This window comes from Venturia canescens, chromosome 5 (genome assembly GCF_019457755.1).
Source record: "Venturia canescens isolate UGA chromosome 5, ASM1945775v1, whole genome shotgun sequence".
NCBI classification, from domain to species: domain Eukaryota; kingdom Metazoa; phylum Arthropoda; class Insecta; order Hymenoptera; family Ichneumonidae; genus Venturia; species Venturia canescens.
Window position 1 is genome coordinate 9,497,329 of NC_057425.1, and position 19,188 is coordinate 9,516,516.

At 40.5% G+C, this 19,188-nt stretch overlaps 5 protein-coding genes and 1 long non-coding RNA gene across 9 annotated transcripts; 3 read left to right on the forward strand and 3 right to left on the reverse strand.

The window, feature by feature from the left end:
* Positions 1–49: 49 nt before the first annotated feature.
* On the reverse strand, positions 50–3,365 carry LOC122410654 (sentrin-specific protease-like). Its single transcript, XM_043418972.1, has 3 exons — positions 3,076–3,365; positions 2,698–2,855; positions 50–2,221 (listed from the first exon to the last, which is right to left on the reverse strand). Exon 3 carries the CDS (start codon positions 2,155–2,157, stop codon positions 259–261), a length of 1,899 nt encoding a protein of 632 aa, XP_043274907.1. The 5' UTR covers positions 2,158–2,221; positions 2,698–2,855; positions 3,076–3,365; the 3' UTR covers positions 50–258.
* A 74-nt stretch (positions 3,366–3,439) lies between these two features.
* Positions 3,440–7,834, forward strand: pea (ATP-dependent RNA helicase pea). Its single transcript, XM_043418955.1, has 5 exons — positions 3,440–3,696; positions 3,874–3,959; positions 4,041–7,186; positions 7,272–7,452; positions 7,536–7,834. The coding sequence occupies exons 1-5, from the start codon at positions 3,597–3,599 to the stop codon at positions 7,755–7,757; spliced, it is 3,735 nt and encodes a 1,244-aa protein (XP_043274890.1). The 5' UTR covers positions 3,440–3,596; the 3' UTR covers positions 7,758–7,834.
* A 695-nt stretch (positions 7,835–8,529) lies between these two features.
* On the forward strand, positions 8,530–9,312 carry LOC122411657 (uncharacterized). Its single transcript, XM_043420632.1, has 2 exons — positions 8,530–8,772; positions 8,948–9,312. Exons 1-2 carry the CDS (start codon positions 8,616–8,618, stop codon positions 9,106–9,108), a joined length of 318 nt encoding a protein of 105 aa, XP_043276567.1. The 5' UTR covers positions 8,530–8,615; the 3' UTR covers positions 9,109–9,312.
* A 330-nt stretch (positions 9,313–9,642) lies between these two features.
* Positions 9,643–16,529, forward strand: LOC122411649 (probable phosphorylase b kinase regulatory subunit beta). 3 transcript variants are annotated; one of them, XM_043420622.1, is made up of 18 exons: positions 9,643–9,798; positions 9,998–10,063; positions 10,134–10,252; positions 10,367–10,502; positions 10,610–10,817; positions 11,024–11,380; positions 11,492–11,828; positions 11,926–12,206; positions 13,026–13,040; positions 13,679–13,909; positions 13,984–14,287; positions 14,374–14,516; positions 14,578–14,710; positions 14,791–14,933; positions 15,106–15,308; positions 15,390–15,527; positions 15,604–15,844; positions 15,967–16,529. In XM_043420622.1, exons 2-18 carry the CDS (start codon positions 10,026–10,028, stop codon positions 16,249–16,251), a joined length of 3,312 nt encoding a protein of 1,103 aa, XP_043276557.1. In that variant the 5' UTR covers positions 9,643–9,798; positions 9,998–10,025; the 3' UTR covers positions 16,252–16,529. The 3 variants fall into 3 exon arrangements, with proteins under 3 accessions (XP_043276557.1, XP_043276560.1, XP_043276559.1); XM_043420625.1 differs by lacking the exon at positions 13,026–13,040; XM_043420624.1 differs by lacking the exon at positions 9,643–9,798 and having other exon boundaries at positions 9,837–10,063.
* On the reverse strand, positions 14,826–16,027 carry LOC122411658 (uncharacterized). 2 transcript variants are annotated; one of them, XR_006261190.1, is made up of 3 exons: positions 15,887–16,027; positions 15,082–15,781; positions 14,826–14,955 (listed from the first exon to the last, which is right to left on the reverse strand). It is a non-coding gene; the product is annotated as an uncharacterized lncRNA (long non-coding RNA). The 2 variants fall into 2 exon arrangements; XR_006261189.1 differs by lacking the exon at positions 14,826–14,955 and having other exon boundaries at positions 14,977–15,781.
* A 9-nt stretch (positions 16,530–16,538) lies between the features above and the next one.
* Cwc25 (CWC25 spliceosome associated protein homolog) lies at positions 16,539–18,954 on the reverse strand. The gene is made up of 6 exons (XM_043420627.1): positions 18,819–18,954; positions 18,229–18,568; positions 17,960–18,120; positions 17,194–17,865; positions 16,769–17,034; positions 16,539–16,695 (listed from the first exon to the last, which is right to left on the reverse strand). Exons 1-6 carry the CDS (start codon positions 18,834–18,836, stop codon positions 16,581–16,583), a joined length of 1,572 nt encoding a protein of 523 aa, XP_043276562.1. The 5' UTR covers positions 18,837–18,954; the 3' UTR covers positions 16,539–16,580.
* Between the last annotated feature and the right edge of the window lie 234 nt (positions 18,955–19,188).

Genomic DNA, 19,188 nt, shown 5'->3' on the forward strand with positions numbered 1-19,188 from the left:
GTCGCTTATCACGCTTTTTGTTTGTGATGGAACGACTGTTAAATTGAACTAAAGATTGGAAACCTCGGTTTATTCATCGTACCGCTCTACAAAAACACTCAGAAGTTACTCCCGCAATCATTATTTTTCAATTTTTATTATATATATATTTATATAGGTTTTTTTTTCGTTTGTTTTTTCTTAAATATACGAGAGAGAAAAAGGGAAGGGTTCTCACGGACTTTTTCAAACTCGTTAAAAAAGATGAATACAAATTGTTTACAAGAGTTTGGCTTTGAGTATCTCATAGACCATTTTGTTTCTGAAGTAGGGCATGTCCTGTTGGGTGAAGGTGATTTTTCTATTAGCTGTTATGTATTCGGCGAACATGCAGGAAAATACACCGCAGTCGCTGCCGTTCATTTGTTGTGGTGTCTTCGTGACAGATTCCAATTTCCAACCGCTCGTATCAAAAGGCTTTTTCTTCTTGTCGAGACTCTCGTCCTCTAAATATTTTTGAAGAGCATTGAGGCAGGTCGGATTACTTCCACCCATACTGTCGAAGTAGCGAATGGTTTTGTTGCGAAAATCGATAATCGACATACACCAATGGATTCCAAGGTGAATTGGAACGACGAGAAGATCTTGGGCGAATACATCAACCTTTCGAGTCCAACGTTTGAGGGAGGAGTGTCCACCGGACAATAATTTCGGGTAGAAGAATGTATTCATTGCGTGTACTTTTGGATATTTATCGCTGTTTGTGCCTCTGACGATAAGGAGATTCATATAAAAATTAATAACTTCGTCGTTGAGCCAGTTGAGCCCAGACAACGTGTGAATATCTTTTCGAGTTATGCGAAGACCGAAACTCTCGACGAGAACTTGGTTCGGTGGATTAGGTATAAGAGCTTGTTTTATCTCCAGGAGCATTTGCGGCGTGAGCTCCGGTAGAGCTGCTTCGTCAAGCTCCTCGGTTTCATCGAGCACGGCTTCGCACAGTCGCATTGAACGGGTCAACTGCTCCTCGAGTGCAGCCTCTCTCACGAGTCTGTTGCGCTTTGAAAGCAAACATGTCATACGTTTGAGTTCTTCCACTTCCTTTATCTTTTGCTCACGTCGCTCGTTATATTGGCTCGATATTTTCGGCACGAAATCACGCTTCATGACTGCCTTGGCAGCAAGATTATCGCGAAGCGTATTCGTCTGTATCATATCAGCATAACTCTTCCTCGATGTAGAGGCTTCGTCGCTGCGCAGTGACAAGCTCGTCGACGTCTCCGCCGTTTCTTTCGTCTCTTTCGCTCGTATCGACTCTTTTGGTTCGTCGAGTCGTATCGTTGGTATGACTTTCGTAACGATTGGCGTAGCAACTCTTCCGCTCTGTGTTTTCATCTTCAAAATCGATATTCCATCGTTTTTCGGTCTCGCGCCCAACGACTTTCTTGCTGAAATTATTGAAATTTCCCCATCATTTTTTGTCTCCTTTGGCGTGTACCATTTCACGGGTGTCGATGACACAGGCGTTGCGAATACTTCTCGTCTCTCACGACTCGTCTCGGGCGTACTCTTTATCGGAGTTTTTGAAAGATCTACCAGAGGAGGCGCTTGCCTCCTCTGATTCGGCGCCTCGTATTGAGCTTTCACGCATGGCGGATTAGTGCTCTTTACCGGCAAAAATCGTTGCAACAGTTGACCATATTCTTGTTTCTCTCGGAGTTGATTCGTCTTGGTCAATGTTGAACATTTTGCTTCGAAGCTCGATATTCTCGACATATTATTCATCGTTGAATTAGCGCCTTTCTGTTCCTTCCCATTCATCTGCGCCGCGAAATTCCTACTATAAGTTTGGATATGCTGCTGTTGCTGTTGGCAACCACTTCCAAACTTTCGTTTTGTACAGCTCTTCCCGTTTAAAAGTTCCTTCGAACGAGTCGGTGAATAGTGCAACTGTCCGAGGTATTCAATCTCCTCCTCTTCGTTCTCATCCGCATAGATCGATCTACCTATCCGCGTTCCCACACGATCACAGCAGTGTTTCTTCGGACTCACGACGCTTGTCATATAATCATCGCTGACATCTTCCGCAGGACGCTTGCGTGATTCCTCATCCACCAGCCCAAAAATACGCTTCAAAAAGTCAAATATCATCTTGACCATTTGGAACCATTTCAGCATAATACAAACTGATTAAATCATCCCTCTGACGTCCGCTCAGCAGATATGTAATTTAAACCAGTACCTAGAATTTGTCCAAATACAATAAAATATGGAATTAATTGCCCATTGTTTAATTTGCTTATAGTAAATTTACTTTGAAGGACATTCCTATTGTCGTTCTTTACCTCATGTAGGGAAATTTTTACATCATTTTTTCAGACCCAATACATCACTGGCTATCCCACTAACAAGAAATACCTTTTCTAGTGTAAATTGAAAAAAGAAAAAAAAAACTTCTGGATCTTTAGGTTCAGTTTAGTGGTTGCCGAGCTAAAAATGCTGAAGCATTCTAGCAGAAGTCAATTCTTTTGGCTTACAGGTTACGTACAAAATACATTTATTATAACATAAAAATGAGTTTTTTTGAATGGCCGATCTGATATTTGTAGTTTTACTTATCACAGATAAAATAATTATTTTCAATTTCTGGATATCGATATTTGTTAAAACAAATCATACGTAGCGTACAATGAGAAAAGAATTAAGAAACTTACGTACCGTTCAATCCCAACTGCAACGGAAAGAAGTTTGTTGGAGAATGAAAAAAAATGTTGGTAGCGTGTTTTTAAGAAAAACGACAGATTTATGGTGTGGAACACTGCTCCATTGTCAATGCTGGTGTGTATCCTCAGAATTCGTTGATGTACAAATTTAACCTATAAAATGGAAAGTTCAGGCGCGAGGATCGTGAAATACAGGTACGGCGACTAAAATTGTACGAATTACAGTTGAAAATATGATAAAGTTAAATTGAGCATAAAAAAATAACGATTATCGTTGGTAGGAGCATACGAATTCTGATGATTTGATCTTTACATGACATAATAGCGCGTAATAAATGATGCCTCAATCCATAGCTTCTTTCGATGTACTCACGTATTTTCCTTTAAGCAATTACAATTGTCCAACTGTTTGGTAGGTGTGCGACAGATATCGACGATATAGGAAAACTCGAATTTCTCAGCCGCAATCCATACTCGAAATACGTGTTTAATACAAAGATTTGTGTCGGCTGATTGTATTTATGAAACACAAACAAGTGTCCCGTCCGACCGAAACGGGGTTTTCGTCCTCCGATGTGAAAGTTTCCGCGCTCTCAGCTTTTTGCGCGCCTATAACCTCAATGTTCTTCGTTGCCGGCTCTTTCAGTAGCTCGCTCTACACTCGAATTTGCGGCCAATTACTGAACTAATGCATTTCGGTGGATGACAGACAGGGAGGTTGGTGGGTAGTGGGCAAACGAAAAACGAAGAGAGCGACGACGACGACGAGCGACGTTCCGACGTTGCCGACGACGAGTCGCAACGACGACACGCGCGTATGTTAGTCGTTGTTGTATGCAAAACGAATTACGTTTATAATAATTAGACGCAACGATCAATCAATTGTTAAATAAAATGGAAATCGACGAGGTTACAAAATTGGAACATCTTTCTTTAGTTTCAAAAATATGCACGGAATTGGAAAATCATTTGTCACTCAACGATAAAGATTTAGGTAAGCATTTCATAACCTATCAAAACACGAATATTGCTCTTTTCCCTCCACTCTATTATTTTTGTTGTGTTTCAATCAGCAAAATACTTTGAAAACACATTTATGAAATATTTTCAACTGTAACCCATCCTCGAATTTTCCATCTAGTAATACATTTTTCTCTACATCTTATTTCAGCCGAATTTATAATTCATTTGGCAGAGAAGAACAATAATTTTGAAGACTTCAAAAAAGTGCTTCTGGAAAATGGAGCCGAATTTTCAGTAAGCATTGCATGCTTTTATAACGAAATGAAGAGTATGGAATTTTATCAATAAAGTTATTGATTTTTTTGTTTTCCCCAGGATTCTCTGGTATCCAATCTCCTCAGGATAATACAGCATATGAAGCCAATAAAAAGTTCATCAGGTCAGACTCACGGCAGTGGAAATAAACAAAATGATTTGGCAAACAAATTTCCAGGTTTGGCAATTCCTAACGAAGCCAAAGTGTCAGCGACAGTGGAGGAAAAGGACGAGAATGGTTATGAGGACGCCATGGCATTTCTGGAAGCTTCTGCTCCCTCCTTTTCAAGAAGCAATGCCGAATCTAAAACTGAGAATAAAGTGATAACTGCAGAAGTCGCTGAGAAAAAGGTAGAGAAGAAGCGAAAAAGAAGTAGGTCTCGAGAGAGGAGGAGCAAATCAAGAGACAGGCGAAGCAGATCGAGAGACCGACGAAGCAGATCGAGAGACCGACGGAGCAGATCGAGAAACCGTCGAAGCAGATCAAGGGACAGGCGAAGCAGATCAAGGGAGGCTAAGCACAGTTCACAGAGAAGACACAGATCAGGCTCCCGCGATGGTCACCGGGACAGGAAGCGGCTTAGATCAAGGGAACGTAGGCGTTCGAGATCAAAGAACCGTGATCGTGATCGTAAGCGAGGATCGCGGGATCGAAAGGATTCGAAGTACAGCAACCGAAGTAAAGAGTCTAAAGCAAAATCAAAGTCGCATTCGCCGGAAGATGTTTCGGCCGATCCGGAAGTGGGTAAAATTTACACGGGCAAAGTAGCGAACATAGTGCCGTTCGGCTGTTTCGTTCAATTGGAGGGGCTGCGACGAAGGTGGGAAGGATTGGTGCACATATCGCAGTTACGGCGAGAAGGACGCGTGGCGACGGCGAACGACGTTGTCACGCGAGGACAAAAAGTTTTGGTCAAAGTTCTCAGCGTCGGTGGGCAAAAAGTGTCGTTGAGCATGAAGGACGTTGATCAGGAAAGTGGGAGGGATCTTAATCCCGTTATTTCGATGATCAAGACCGAGGAGGACGAGAAACATTTGCGCAATCCTGACAGACCGACTTCGTTGCTCGATCTCCAGGGAAATGTCGACGAGGATGAAACGTATTCGAGGAAGAGGGTACAGAGATTATCCTCGCCTGAGAAATGGGAGATAAAACAAATGCTTGCCGCCTCGTGTATCGACAGAAGCGAATTGCCAGAATTCGACACGGAAACTGGGATATTGCCTCGGGAGGATGACGAGGAAGAGGACGTGGAGATCGAGCTGGTCGAGGAAGAGCCTCCCTTTTTGCACGGTCATGGAAGAGCCCTCGGGGATTTGAGCCCTGTGAGAATAGTGAAAAATCCAGATGGCTCCCTCGCCCAAGCGGCCATGATGCAGAGTGCCCTGGCCAAAGAGCGGCGAGAGCAAAAAATGTTGCAGAGAGAACAAGAGATGGATTCGGTCCCGACGGGTCTCAACAAAAATTGGATCGACCCCCTCCCCGAAGCCGAGAGTCGTACGCTGGCTTCGAACATGCGAGGAATCGGTCTGCAGACGCAGGATTTGCCGGAGTGGAAGAAGCACGTGATAGGCGGTAAAAAATCTAGCTTTGGTAAGAAAACGAATTTGACGTTGCTGGAACAACGACAGAGCTTGCCGATTTACAAGCTGAGAGACGATTTGGTAAAAGCGGTTACGGACAATCAGATTCTCATCGTTATCGGAGAAACGGGCTCGGGAAAAACCACGCAAATAACGCAGTATTTGGCCGAAGCGGGCTTCACGGCACGCGGTAAAATCGGTTGCACCCAACCGAGAAGAGTCGCCGCGATGTCCGTGGCGAAAAGAGTCGCCGAGGAATTCGGTTGTCGTCTAGGTCAGGAGGTCGGTTATACGATTCGTTTCGAGGATTGCACCGGTCCCGAAACCAACATAAAATACATGACGGACGGTATGTTGCTCAGGGAATGTCTCATGGATCTCGATCTGAAAACTTATTCGGTAATTATGTTGGACGAGGCGCACGAGCGGACGATTCACACGGACGTATTATTCGGACTTCTGAAACAAGCGGTTGGGCGACGCCCTGATCTCAAGTTGATCGTCACGAGCGCCACCCTCGACGCCGTCAAGTTCTCACAGTACTTCTTCGAGGCTCCGATATTCACCATCCCGGGGCGTACTTTCGAGGTCGAGGTCATGTACACGAAAGAACCGGAGACAGACTACCTGGACGCAGCGTTGATCACCGTTATGCAGATACATCTGCGAGAGCCCCCGGGCGATATTCTGCTCTTCCTCACTGGTCAAGAGGAGATTGACACCGCCTGCGAGATCCTCTACGAACGTATGAAGTCTCTCGGTCCCGATGTCCCCGAGCTCATAATCCTGCCGGTTTATTCGGCTCTGCCATCAGAAATGCAGACGAGAATTTTCGAGCCTGCTCCACCGGGATCCCGCAAAGTCGTTATTGCCACCAACATCGCTGAAACTAGTTTGACTATCGACGGTATTTATTACGTCGTTGATCCAGGCTTTGTAAAGCAGAAAGTTTACAACTCTAAAACTGGAATGGACAGTCTGATCGTCACGCCCATTAGCCAAGCCGCCGCGAAACAACGAGCTGGTAGAGCCGGCCGAACGGGACCGGGAAAATGTTACCGGCTTTATACAGAAAGAGCGTACCGAGACGAGATGTTGCCGACACCGGTGCCCGAAATACAACGTACCAATCTCGCCACGACCGTTCTCCAGTTAAAAACAATGGGAATCAACGACCTGTTACATTTCGATTTCATGGACGCGCCTCCCGTCGAGTCTCTCATTATGGCCCTCGAATCACTGCACAGCTTGAGTGCCCTCGATAACGAAGGTTTGCTCACCCGACTCGGTCGAAGAATGGCCGAATTTCCACTCGAGCCAAATTTATCGAAGATGCTTATTATGAGCGTGCATCTTCAATGCTCCGACGAAATATTGACCATCGTCAGCATGCTGTCGGTACAAAACGTTTTTTATAGACCCAAGGACAAGCAAGCCTTGGCTGACCAGAAAAAGGCGAAATTCAATCAGGCCGAAGGCGATCATCTGACCCTCTTAGCTGTTTACAATTCATGGAGAAATAACAAATTCAGTAACGCTTGGTGTTACGAAAATTTCGTTCAAATACGTACGCTCAAACGTGCCCAGGATGTTCGCAAACAACTTCTAGGAATTATGGACAGGTACGAACTCACTCGTCGCAACTTTTAGATCAAAAAGAAATATTCTTATTTTTCGTTTTTTATTGACTCGAGTCTTCTCGTCCAGGCACAAACTCGACGTGGTCTCAGCAGGAAAAAATACCGTGAGAATTCAGAAGGCAGTTTGTTCAGGATTTTTCCGAAATGCGGCGAAGAAAGATCCCCAAGAAGGGTACAGAACACTAGTGGACAGTCAAGTGGTGTACATTCACCCCAGTAGCGCATTGTTCAACAGACAGCCAGAATGGGTAAGTTTTATGAATTTCAGTTACACGAATTCGCTCTATTTTCGACCAGGCTTCTGTATTAATACGAGAAAATTCCTTCACAGGTCATTTATCACGAATTGGTACAAACGACAAAAGAATACATGAGGGAAGTCACCACCATAGATCCAAAATGGCTCGTCGAATTTGCACCAGCCTTCTTCAAATTCAGCGATCCTACGAAACTTAGTAAATTCAAGAAAAATCAACGTCTCGAGCCGTTGTACAATAAATATGAGGAACCAAACGCGTGGCGAATATCAAGAGTTCGACGAAGAAGGAACTAGAAATTTCGTCTTCGAATATTCTTTGTACATATACACTACAAAATGTATAATAAATTCAATCTCGCTTTTCTATTTCATTTTTGTATATTGGCGATATTTCCTTGCTCCTATAAATGTATCAACATTTAGTGCTCTCGTGAGATACAAAATAATCACGACCTTTAGCGAAACTAAAAAGGTGTCGTGGGAGTTTCGATCAACCGGTTGCGAGGAGTGGTCATAACTCTCTGAGACTCTGAAATCTAATTCATTCGAATTGTCCTTGCAATACTGCCAAAGATACAGCAGAACCGCGTCTTTTGGCAATGCCCACGTTTTGACAAAGAGCGAGCCATCGTTAGCAAAACGTATAATTGACTGCCTCCATATACTGCATCGAATCCTTTTACACCATGTGGACCTTGACAACTTGAGAATACTTGAAAAATTTATCAATGACACGAACGTTATTTAAAATGTGAGTTTATTTTTATTATTTTATTTTTTCCTTTAATTTTTACGTCGATGTGCCCTGTATTCAAACACTCAAAAATTAAAATTTTATTTTATTTTTAATTTTTGATAAAGCAGCTCAAGTACCTCGGTTAAATATTTCATCCGGTAAATACTAGCAATAATTAGGCTAAATTAGAAAAAAAAGCTGTGATGAAGATGAAACTGTGATGTAGCGAGGTCTCAAGGTTCAAATTTTTTTCTGTATTTATTTTTCAATAACAAAAAAAACGTGTAGTGGGGGACTGCCGGCGTTCGGCCCAACCAACCTCACAATTCTCATATTTCATATTCATATCGCTTCGTTGTGCGCGAGAAGTGCGAGAAGTAACCTTTGGCGAGACACGTGCGCGTTTATAAAGAAAGATGCCGAAAAGAGGAGCTGACGTTGAGGAATCACGTGCGAAAGTTTGTAAAGTGCAACAGGATATAGCAGAAATAGTACCTGAAAGTGATTCCGGAGAATTGACGTCCGCGTCAGTGCGAGCTGTCCCAGCACTAAAAAAGGATGAGGAAAATAAAGGTAAATGAAAGCTTAGAGTTTGCGAATCCAGACGATTCGCAAAAGCCTTGATTTTTCCTTTCATGTGCACATATCTGTGCATGTATACGGTGTAAACTCTTTTGTTATAATTATAACATGAGTATTTTCTGTCGAAAGTTACATTCTGGCTAAATACAGAACTTTTGTTTCCCAGAGAATGTTGAGAGCTCTCAATCAAGTCCGGGAAAGGTATCAGTCGATCCGGAGATTGTTGACACTCTTGGAATAGAGGTCAACAAAGACAAAGACGAGGCAACAGTTATCGATAAGGACCTCGTAGAGATGTGTCTGCCTTGTAGCGAGACGTGGCTTTAGATATACTATAAGAAAAACTGCTGCTGGTTATATGATGCGAAACGTCGCAGATCTTTGCATGTTTTTATTAAGAGAGTTATATTTTACCCAAAAGTTCGCGTTACCAATATACTTGATGTGAAAGATATTAGAAAATAAGTAAGCTCAAGGCTGTGTCAAGAAAAGTCAAGGATAATAATAAAAGTAGTTTCTATTCTATAAAAATTGTCATTTCTCTAAATTATAACTACATAGTATAATATGAACGAGACGAAATATAATTATTCAATCAAACGAACTTATATCTGTACGTAAAGTTCGATCGTAATTATATGTAGTCTCGTTTGAAGATATTACAATCTTACCCCCTACATACTCATTACATTCATCCTTATCCGTATAAACACAATTATATACAAATCTCTGAAAGATATGAGGTTGGTTGGGCGTACCGGTAAGTTCGTTTGATCATCGGAATAATTTCAAATTGAGCATAGGGAATTTCGGAGAATGAATGAAAGCCAATGTTGCCAACCGAAAAAAAACGAGTTAACCATGACCCCTTGTCGCTCAACAACAACAATCAGCTCAATTGGACCATCGTCGGATTTCATTGTAGCTTCTTCAATGTCATTTTGGGTATTTTGAGACACCTTGAAGAAGAAGACAAGAGGTTGGGGTGGAAGCGATGTAATCTAAAATAAACATTTGGTACGTTCCTAATGACGTTAGTATCTTCGATTCTTTAGGGTTGCCAAAATATGTATTGGAAAAAAAACAAACTCAATTTGTTCTACTCGTATATTAAGACAGGAAAAAATTAATATTTCGGAGCAAACAAACTCGGTGAAAACTTAATCGAAATTAGACGAAGAGAATTGAGAGTAATTGAGTTGAACGTTTTTTACAGCAATCAATTAGTGCGTCTATAGTGAAAAATGGCTACACTTCTCAGTGCATCTTCCACTCCTAAAAGGTTAGCGACAAGGGGTAAACTACTTAAATCTTCCACATTCTCCTTCATTTAATTTCTTCAATCGTTGCAGGGTTGTACAAACTCTCAGCAACAGACAAGGCAGTGTCTACGATTTAGATATTGATATGTTTCTCAAAATTTCAAACTACGAAGACACTGTTAGACAATTGGATATTTATTATGGCATTGGTGAGTTTTAGTGGAAAATCTATTGAAAATCTGATGTTTTTCTTCAATCAAATTAATCACAGTGGCATATAAATTATTTATTTAATTGGATTGATTGTGTTTTTTGGCTCACAGTTAAAAGACAAATTCTGAACCATCAGAGCTGCATCACTGGATTGTTTCCACTAGTATCCAGTAACAAAACAGAGGCCAGTGTGAGAGAAAGTATTTATTGTGCTGCTGCAATATGGAGTCTTTACCAGGCATATAGGTAGCTCGAAAATCAATAATGCATGATTTTTGACTGTTGACTGCTGAAAAAATAAAAAATATTCCATGTATTTCGTAGCAAAAGTTTTAACTTGATCCTTATTCCAGACGAATTGATGATGACAGAGGTAAATCCTACGAGCTTGGACAGTCGGCGATAAAATGTATGCGTGGCATTCTCCAGTGTTGGATCAGGCAATCCAACAGAGTGGAGTTATTCAAACTCAATCAGTGCAATCGTTTTTCACTCCATTGCAAATTCCATTTGGATACCGGTGATGAAATTTACAAGGATGAAGAATATTACCACCTACAAGTGAGTTAAAAAGTTATCTGAAGAACAATAGTCATGAAAAATGTCTGTCATTCAATTGATTATAAAAATGAACTGCGAAACTGCAATGAATTAGTTGTGAAAAATATTTTCAAATAATGCAATGAACAATAAAATTGATGCAGACAACAATCATGGCACCTGCCAGAGATTCCGAGTCATGATAAAAGGATTGAACAAATTTTCAGATCGACGTGGTTTCTCTGTACCTCATATTTTTGGTACAAATGATATCTTCAGGGCTACAAATAATTTACACTCAAGATGAAGTTGCGTTTATCCAAAATCTCGTCTACTACGTAGAACGAGCATATAGAACACCGGATTATGGAATGTGGGAAAGGGGAAGTCGTTACAACGACGGAACGCCAGAGATTCATGCGAGTTCCATTGGCATGGCAAAGAGTGCGTTGGAGGCCATCAACGGATGTAATCTTTTTGGTGAAAAAGGTGCTTCCTGGTCGGTTATCTACGTCGACATCGATGCGCACAATCGTAATCGCAGTATTTTTGAGACCATGCTGCCTCGAGAATCAACTTCAAAGGTATTGAGAAATCTAATTGATAACTGATCGCTTTTTCATAGAGGTGAATTAATCTTAGCGTCGATAATTTCTACAACAATCAAACGAAGGACAAATTTTGTATATTTGCAGAGTGTTGACGTAGCTCTCTTACCGACAATTTCATTTCCTGCTTTCGCGACTCACGAAGAATTCTTGTACAGTGAAACGAAGGCAAATATTGTGCGAAAGTTACGAGGCCACTACGGTTTCAAACGCTTCGCTAGAGACGGTTTCAAAACGGTGATCGAAGATCCGAGCCGACGTTATTATAAATCTGGAGAGATTAAGGATTTTGATAAAATTGAATGCGAGTGGCCGCTCTTCTATATTTACATGATAATTGACGGTGTTTTCAAAACACTTCCGGAGCAAGTCGAAGAGTATCAGCACTTGCTCAGGGCTCGAATTCATAAAGATGCAAATGGGGGTAAGAAATATATGAATCTGCATTTTTTCAATCAACAAAACGAGTTTCTGATTCACGGATGGTACGATGAATGACATTTTCATTTTATCTCCAACAGATCCAATCATCCCCATGTATTTTTATGTCCCGGAAAAAAACTTGGAAGTCGAAAGACACGAGCCGGGCACCACGTTCCGTGTCGCCAGCGCCGAAGGTACAGCTCACAAAACTCATAACGAAACTGAGGGAACCACTCTATATTTGTGGAACCAAGCCATGTTCATTATTGCACAGCTACTCACTGCAGGCCTTTTGCACATCAACGAATTAGATCCTATTAGACGCTATTTACCCTCATATAATAGGCCCCGCAGAGCCGGAAGATATTCCGCTTTTCAAGTAAGTTACTCAAATTTTATATCAGACAAACAAAACTTCGTTTCATTCTTACGCAGTAAGCCCTTAATGAATACTTTGATCAGAATTTTTTTTTAATCATTCTATTCCTGTTGTATATGCTATTCAAAAATTTAGTTTTTTATTTTCTACTACTCCGTTCCTACAATCAGCTTAGTTTCTAGGAAAACAAAAATAAAATTCAAAAATAAGTGCAACACCCGACCAGTGATTGTTCCAAACTTTCATTGTGACGGAGAATAGTTCACCATGCCGATAAATGTTTAGTTTTCACCTTTCCAACGTGATAACAAAACGAAAAATATGTTTATATCACGCGGTACGTAAATGGACGCTTTTGCGTACGCTTCGCGTAAACCCCCATTTCCGCACCTCGTAATATAAAATTTCGTATAACACGCGTACGAAAAACTTTTTCTGACTCGTGTGATTGCAGTCCTCGCCTTCGGCTCGGCCTGCAAACTCACACTCGTCAGAAAAAGATTTTTCGTCCTAGTGTTATAATGTACTATTTCTTTAGAGATTTTCATTTTAGAATTTGTCATCATTTTTATCACAGTCCTGATTTTTGAGTCCCATTATGCATAAGTCCCATAAGTCTCATCATGCCTGAAGTGCACATGAATTTTGAGTACTACAAAAAATGTTGGGCTCTATAGAGAAATAAAAATTTACGAAATATTTGGCTGGAAAACCATGGAGTTTTCGGATTTTAACTTTTTTCTGCATTCGATATTTATAGTTACTAACAATATGAAATTTACAGTATTTATCTAGTTTTTTTTCTGGTATCCTATGCAGGCCAAACCCAGCATCGTAAGTAAATTATGGTTTATGCTCGTTGCATCGTCCGAATTCTGAACTGTCACTCCGATGTGTAATTGCAACAATCATCCTATGACTAAACTATAGCTTAACAAATTTGTTCTTCAAGAGTGCTGTAGACATTTTTTTCACATGAAAAATGAAATAGTTTGGTCACAGCTGATCTCTAAAACAAATATCATTTTCTTCATCGTTTATATTGAGTTTCTTTTCATTTGACTATTTTTTAATAATTTTTATGCTTAGTTGATGGATTTTTGATAAAGAATCTTTTACTAGATGTAAATAACAAATGCAACGTGTCTTCTGTTTGTAACACGAGTAAAAAAATCATAAGGTCGATTCACGTGAAAATAGCACATGCAAAAACGTCTCCTAACAGACTTTATGATCGATTTCACTACCCTGGTTTAATTAACAGCGACCTTAATGGCATTAGTGGTCGATAATGCACGTTGATCTCGCCCATTTCTGTAATTGCGCACATGAACTGATGAATATTTTATCTTATTCTGCGTTTTAATATCGTAATATGAATGTGTGTAGCTGTGTAGAAATTGCATGAGTAGAGTGCAGATGGAAGTTTATCCAAAGTGGAGCAGGTCAAACGAAAATTTGAACGGTTTCAGGGAACGCATACGGATCTCGTGGTGCAAATTGTTTTGATTGCGGAATCGATGAGGCTCCAGGCGATGATGGCGACTTATGGAATTCAAACGCAAACTCCCCACGAAGTTGAGCCAGTTCAAATTTTGTCCTCGATACAATTGGTGAAAGTTTATCAAAAGTTGGGAGTCAACAGCAAGTTAAATCTTCAGGGCAGGCCTGCCAGACCTATTGGTTCATTGGGTACGAGCAAAGTGAGTTTTCTTCGAGTCTTTATTGGCAATAAAAAAGGATTATTGGCATTCGTTTGAATATTTTTGCTTCATAGGTGTACCGAGTCTGTGGCATGACAGTTCTCTGTTATCCGCTGATTTTCGAAGTTTCTCAATTCTATTTGTACCGTGACATGGCCCTGTTGATCGACGACATAAAAACGGAGCTGAAATTCGTTGGGAAATACTGGAGACTGTCCGGTCGACCAACCGTTTGCCTCTTAATAAGAGAGGAACACATGAGAGATCCTCAATTCAAAGAGATGCTGGACCTTCTTGCGATGTTGAAGAAAGGGTATTGCGACGGTACCAAAGTCCGAATTGGTCGTCTTCAGAATTTAATATCGTCGTCTTGTATCGGTAATTGAGCACTATTTCTCGGAAGAATTGTTTCCCAATCGAGTTGTACGTAGTTTATGGTTCTCACGGGATCTTCATTTTTTCAGAACATCTCGATTTCGTTAGCACTATAGAAACGGATCTTGAGTTGAAACAATTCAAGCAACTGGAACACGACTACATCGGCTATCAGAGTTTGACCGACGTGCCGAGAACTCTTACTTACACCGAGGACGTAATTGACAATGCGGTGAGTTCCGACCGCCCCCTTTGCTGCTGCAATAAATTTTATGAAATACAATCGTTTTCAGAAATTTTCCAACGAACCAACCCACGGTATTTTGGACGAGATTCGCCGAACCGAGGGTCTTTACTCGAAATGTCAACTGTACGGTATTCTCATGAAACGGGAAGGCATCAATTACGAAGTTAATGGGACGACGGGTAATTTCGTTCTACGTTTTCAATCCAGTATTCACTCGATCGATACCGTACGTTCCGGCTAATAATCACTTGTATTTCAGTCGGTGATCATCTTCGAGCTTTGTATCAACGCGCCGGTGACCTCAGATATTGGATGGCAGTTCGTTATTGCAGTAGTTTACTGAATCACACTGTTGATAGTATTAGCCCTTTTATTACGGGAGTTCTAGTCAAAGGAAAACAGGTACCGATTCCCACTATTTGCTCTACAAGTTTTAAGGACTGAGTAATATGAATGAGTTTTTTATTTTGCAGTTGTTAAACTCTGCGATTGATAAATGGATAATTAATTGATCAATGATTCACTTTTTTGCTTTAAAGCAAATTTGTACCTTTATTCATTTGGATTGTTCCAGATTACCGTTGGAGTGATCGGACACGAAGAAACGGTTTTTGACAAGCCCATGACTCCAGCGGAAATACAATCCGTAATGTACTCAACGATTCAACCTCACAATGTCGTGCAAGCAGTGCTGCAGCAAGAAGTTTTGCTCTATTGCGGTCGTTTGATCGGCACGAATCCCGACATGTTCAAGGGAATCCTTAAAATTCGGATCGGGTAAACTTTTTATCATTTTTCTTTCACGAGATTCTCCATTTCGACAGAAAAAAAAAATGTGTGACGATTCCGGGATTGCAGGTGGGTCCTGGAAGCAATGAGACTTTATCTGGAAATGTCTGTCGAAAATCCAAAGCCAATTGAAAATTACAGCCCGTTCGAGATTAGGAAGATACTCATCAAAGTCTTGACAGTCAAAGATTGGGAATCTTCAGAAAAGTGAGTGTCGGTTCGAGTCATCGTTTTTATCCAGGTTTGCCAACGCGTCAACTCAATCGCCTTTTTTATCTCGCAGTTTGACGGTCATTAGTAGAAGAAAAATTGAGGGCAGCTTGTGTCGTGTACCCGCCCGTTTTTACAACCAAGTCTGGGAAGTCCTGATGCGTTGTCCCGAGGGCATTTGCGTCAATGGACGAGAGTTGCCTCAGCAACCGACTCTCTCGAACATGACTCGATCGGAGCTGACTTTTGCCCTTTTAGTGGAAACAATTTTGCATCACATAAGCAAACCGGAATACAGACAAATCATCGTCGAGGTAAATGAATTTTTAGAAATAAATTTACATATTTTTATTCACCTTACAACGTGAGCGTTTGCCAGAAAGTTAGAGTAACTTTTTTCCATGTTCATTATCAATCACTTTCAACCTCGTTAAAGCTTCTCAACATAGTCGCAACGATTCTTCTTCGAAATCCGGAGTTGAGTTTTAACCGACAACTGGACTTGAACAAGCTCGTCGAAGATGCAGTGATAATGTACTGTAAAGACACCAACGCCGAAAAACCGGACGACATGGAGCCCTTCTTCGCCGCCCACTATTCCGTAACTACCGGATATCTCGCGAGAGCTGTCGTCAACAATGTTTTAACCGGGGGTTGCGTCACAACGATGTTCGACGTGAATCACAGCGTTGAATCCACAGAAATGTGCCATATTACGTAAAAGTTAGGCCGAGATGATTCATAGACCTTTTTCTCTTGTCACGTTCTTCAGGAGCTATAAGCTTCACGTCGAAAATCATAGGCGAAACAAAATATTTGCCATTATTTGTGCACAAGTAAAAAGGTCCATTAGACTCTGAATAGAAGCGTTTGTACTATTTACAACGGAAGTACATTAAATTGTAAATACGAATGAAATATCGCGTGAATTATATTTTTATGAAAAATTTTGTCTTTTCTGACGAGTGTTGAGTTGAATAAAAATATTCTATAATTGTTTTTTTTTTCTTTACATTTGACGATGAAACGTTTTTTTGACGAGAACTCTCGTTACCGCTTCGCAAAATTTGTATCCATGGCTCGTCCTGATCTCTGAATATTATTGATATTTGCTCGGATTCTTGACTCAATCGTGCCGACTTCCGCCGCAGCAGCCAGTTGTTTCCTGAAAAATACGATGGAGGTGTTTATTTCATGAAACACTTACGAGCTCATAGTTGGATCTTTGTCTTTGTTACCTGATAAAGTCTTTGTTGTAGGTTTTATCCGGTTGCTCCTTTTTCTCTTGTTCCCGATAACGCTTGACGTTTGTCTCGCGTTCTCGATCGCGCCAAGAGGCATTCTCCATCATTTCGCGTCGTCGTTTTTCTTTCTCCTCTTCCGTCAGATGCTGCCTCTTGGGAGGAATCCATCGTTTCTCTTCTTTTTTTTCTTTCATCTCGGATTTCGAAGGTCTTGACGATCTGGGTTTCGACACGTTTTCTATCCTTGTACGATCGGCCCTCTGTTGAAAAATAAAACAATTGCAATTATTGGAGAATGAATAATTCAAAGACTGCATTGTAATCACTGTCATTACTATTATTACAGATTATGGGCTCGAATTAGGAAACAAGATCGTTCGAAAAAAGGGAAAAATAATCGTCAGTTGAAACTTACGTACCATTAAGCCAAACTCAACCTTGGGTGAACTTTTCGTTTTTTTTTCGTCATCTGAATCTTTCGTATCCCTTGAAGAAACATCGTGTTTTCTGCGCGGACTCCTATCGTGATTTTCAGATCTGTTTCGTATCTCTCGACTCTTGTTTTTGTAGTCTGATCGCTCCCGGCTTCTTTCTCGATCTTCATTTTTACGTCTTTTTTTCGGGCTATCTTCATCCTCCTCGTGAACGTCGCTCGCGTCGCTGTTCCGCCGCTTCTTGTTGTTTTTGTATTTGCTTGGCTTTGTACGTTCGTGACTCGTGCTTCGGTCGCTCTGTTTCTTTTTGCATTCTTTCTTTCGCGTTTCACGTTCGCCTCCATTATCGTTTCTTTTGTGTTTCACGTTTCGATGTTTTTTTTCTTCGCGTTCAGATTCCTCTTCAGAACTCTCACTACTGCTGCTACTGCTTTCTTTTCTATTGGCGCGCTTCTTTTTTTCCTTTTTCAATCTTTTCATTGATTTTATTAAATAATCTTCGTTGATTTTACCCTTGAGTTTTTTGTACTTTTGTGCCAACAAATTATCAAGGTCGGCTGCACTGTCTTCACTTTCAGAGCTCGATTTCGAACGATTCTTTTTTTTCTGTTTTTTACTCCGTTTCTCGCGTTTGTCCTTCTTTGATTGTTGATCGAGCTGAAAATTATTTCATAACGGATAAATTAATCATGTTGATTTAGAACAGAAACGATTGTAAAGAGAACTGAAACATAAATATTGTACGAATTACCAATTCTCTGAGTTGTTTCAATCTCACAGGATTTTTCAACAGTTGACTTTTTGTCTCCATCTCTTTTTTCTTTATGGCATAAAGAGGATCTTCTTGCAATTTTCTTGCCAAGTCCACTTGCTCTGAGCCAGAGAAAAATCTCAACGATGGTGGAATGCATTCTGGAAGTTGATGAAAATTGAAAGTAAGAGAAGAGTTGAAAATATAACAAGTTCTGAAATTTTCAATAACAGTTGACTTTTTTCTGATAAATAAGAATAAGGTTTTACCGTATTCAACATGATTTTTAGGTGCTCTATTCAGCTCTCCATCTTTTTCAGCTTGAACCATTTTCTCAAAAGGTTTGTCAATGGGTTTTCCAAGCAAATAATCTTCTCGATTGACCATTTGGTTTGGTCCCTTGTACATCCAATCGAGTTTCTTGTCTTCTTTCTTCTCTATGACTCCTTGGTCCATAGCGTACTTTGTCATATCTTCTTTGTCCTTTTCCATTTCAATTTCCCTTTTCAATTCTGCTATTCTTTTTTTTTCCTGATGGTCTTGCTGCTCTGCTTTCCACACCTTCTCCATGTTTTTCATGGTCGAAGGATGCCATGATTTCTTCAGATTCTAAAAACAAAATATTCTCAAGTTTCTTTTATTCAACAAATTTTCAACTGTCCGTTGATTTTCAGACACTTGGAATAAACATATTGGTGCTAAGGTGACTGGATTAGATTCAAACATTGAAACAAAGAATAATCGATAATCAGGTCAAGTTCGATTCTTGAAACAATATAAACAAGTATTAAGAAATAGTCACAAAATAAAGGAATAAAGTTATCACCCAATTTCATTCTAAATTGAAGGTTATGCTTACCAAATCTCCACCACCCATAATGTTCAACGTATGTAATCGATGTATTTGGATAGAGAAAAAGAAATCACTATTCAGCACGTTTCTTGTTCGCTCACAACTAATATATTCAAAAATAAATAAATGATATCTTTTTTTCGAAAAAAATAATTCATCAGCTGTGTGTTGACATGAGAAAAACTTAAAGTAAAGAAAGCTCCCAAGAGAGCTCGCTGAACGATTTTTTTTTCGCGCCCTCTAGCGGTTGAGGACAGTTGAGGTTATTGTATGTTTATTTGCGAATATGCGAAACTCTACAGAGTCTCTTGATTTCGTGAGTGTGTTTTCATTAGCATCGCGAGTACATCGAACGTCATGGTGAATGCTCTGAAGG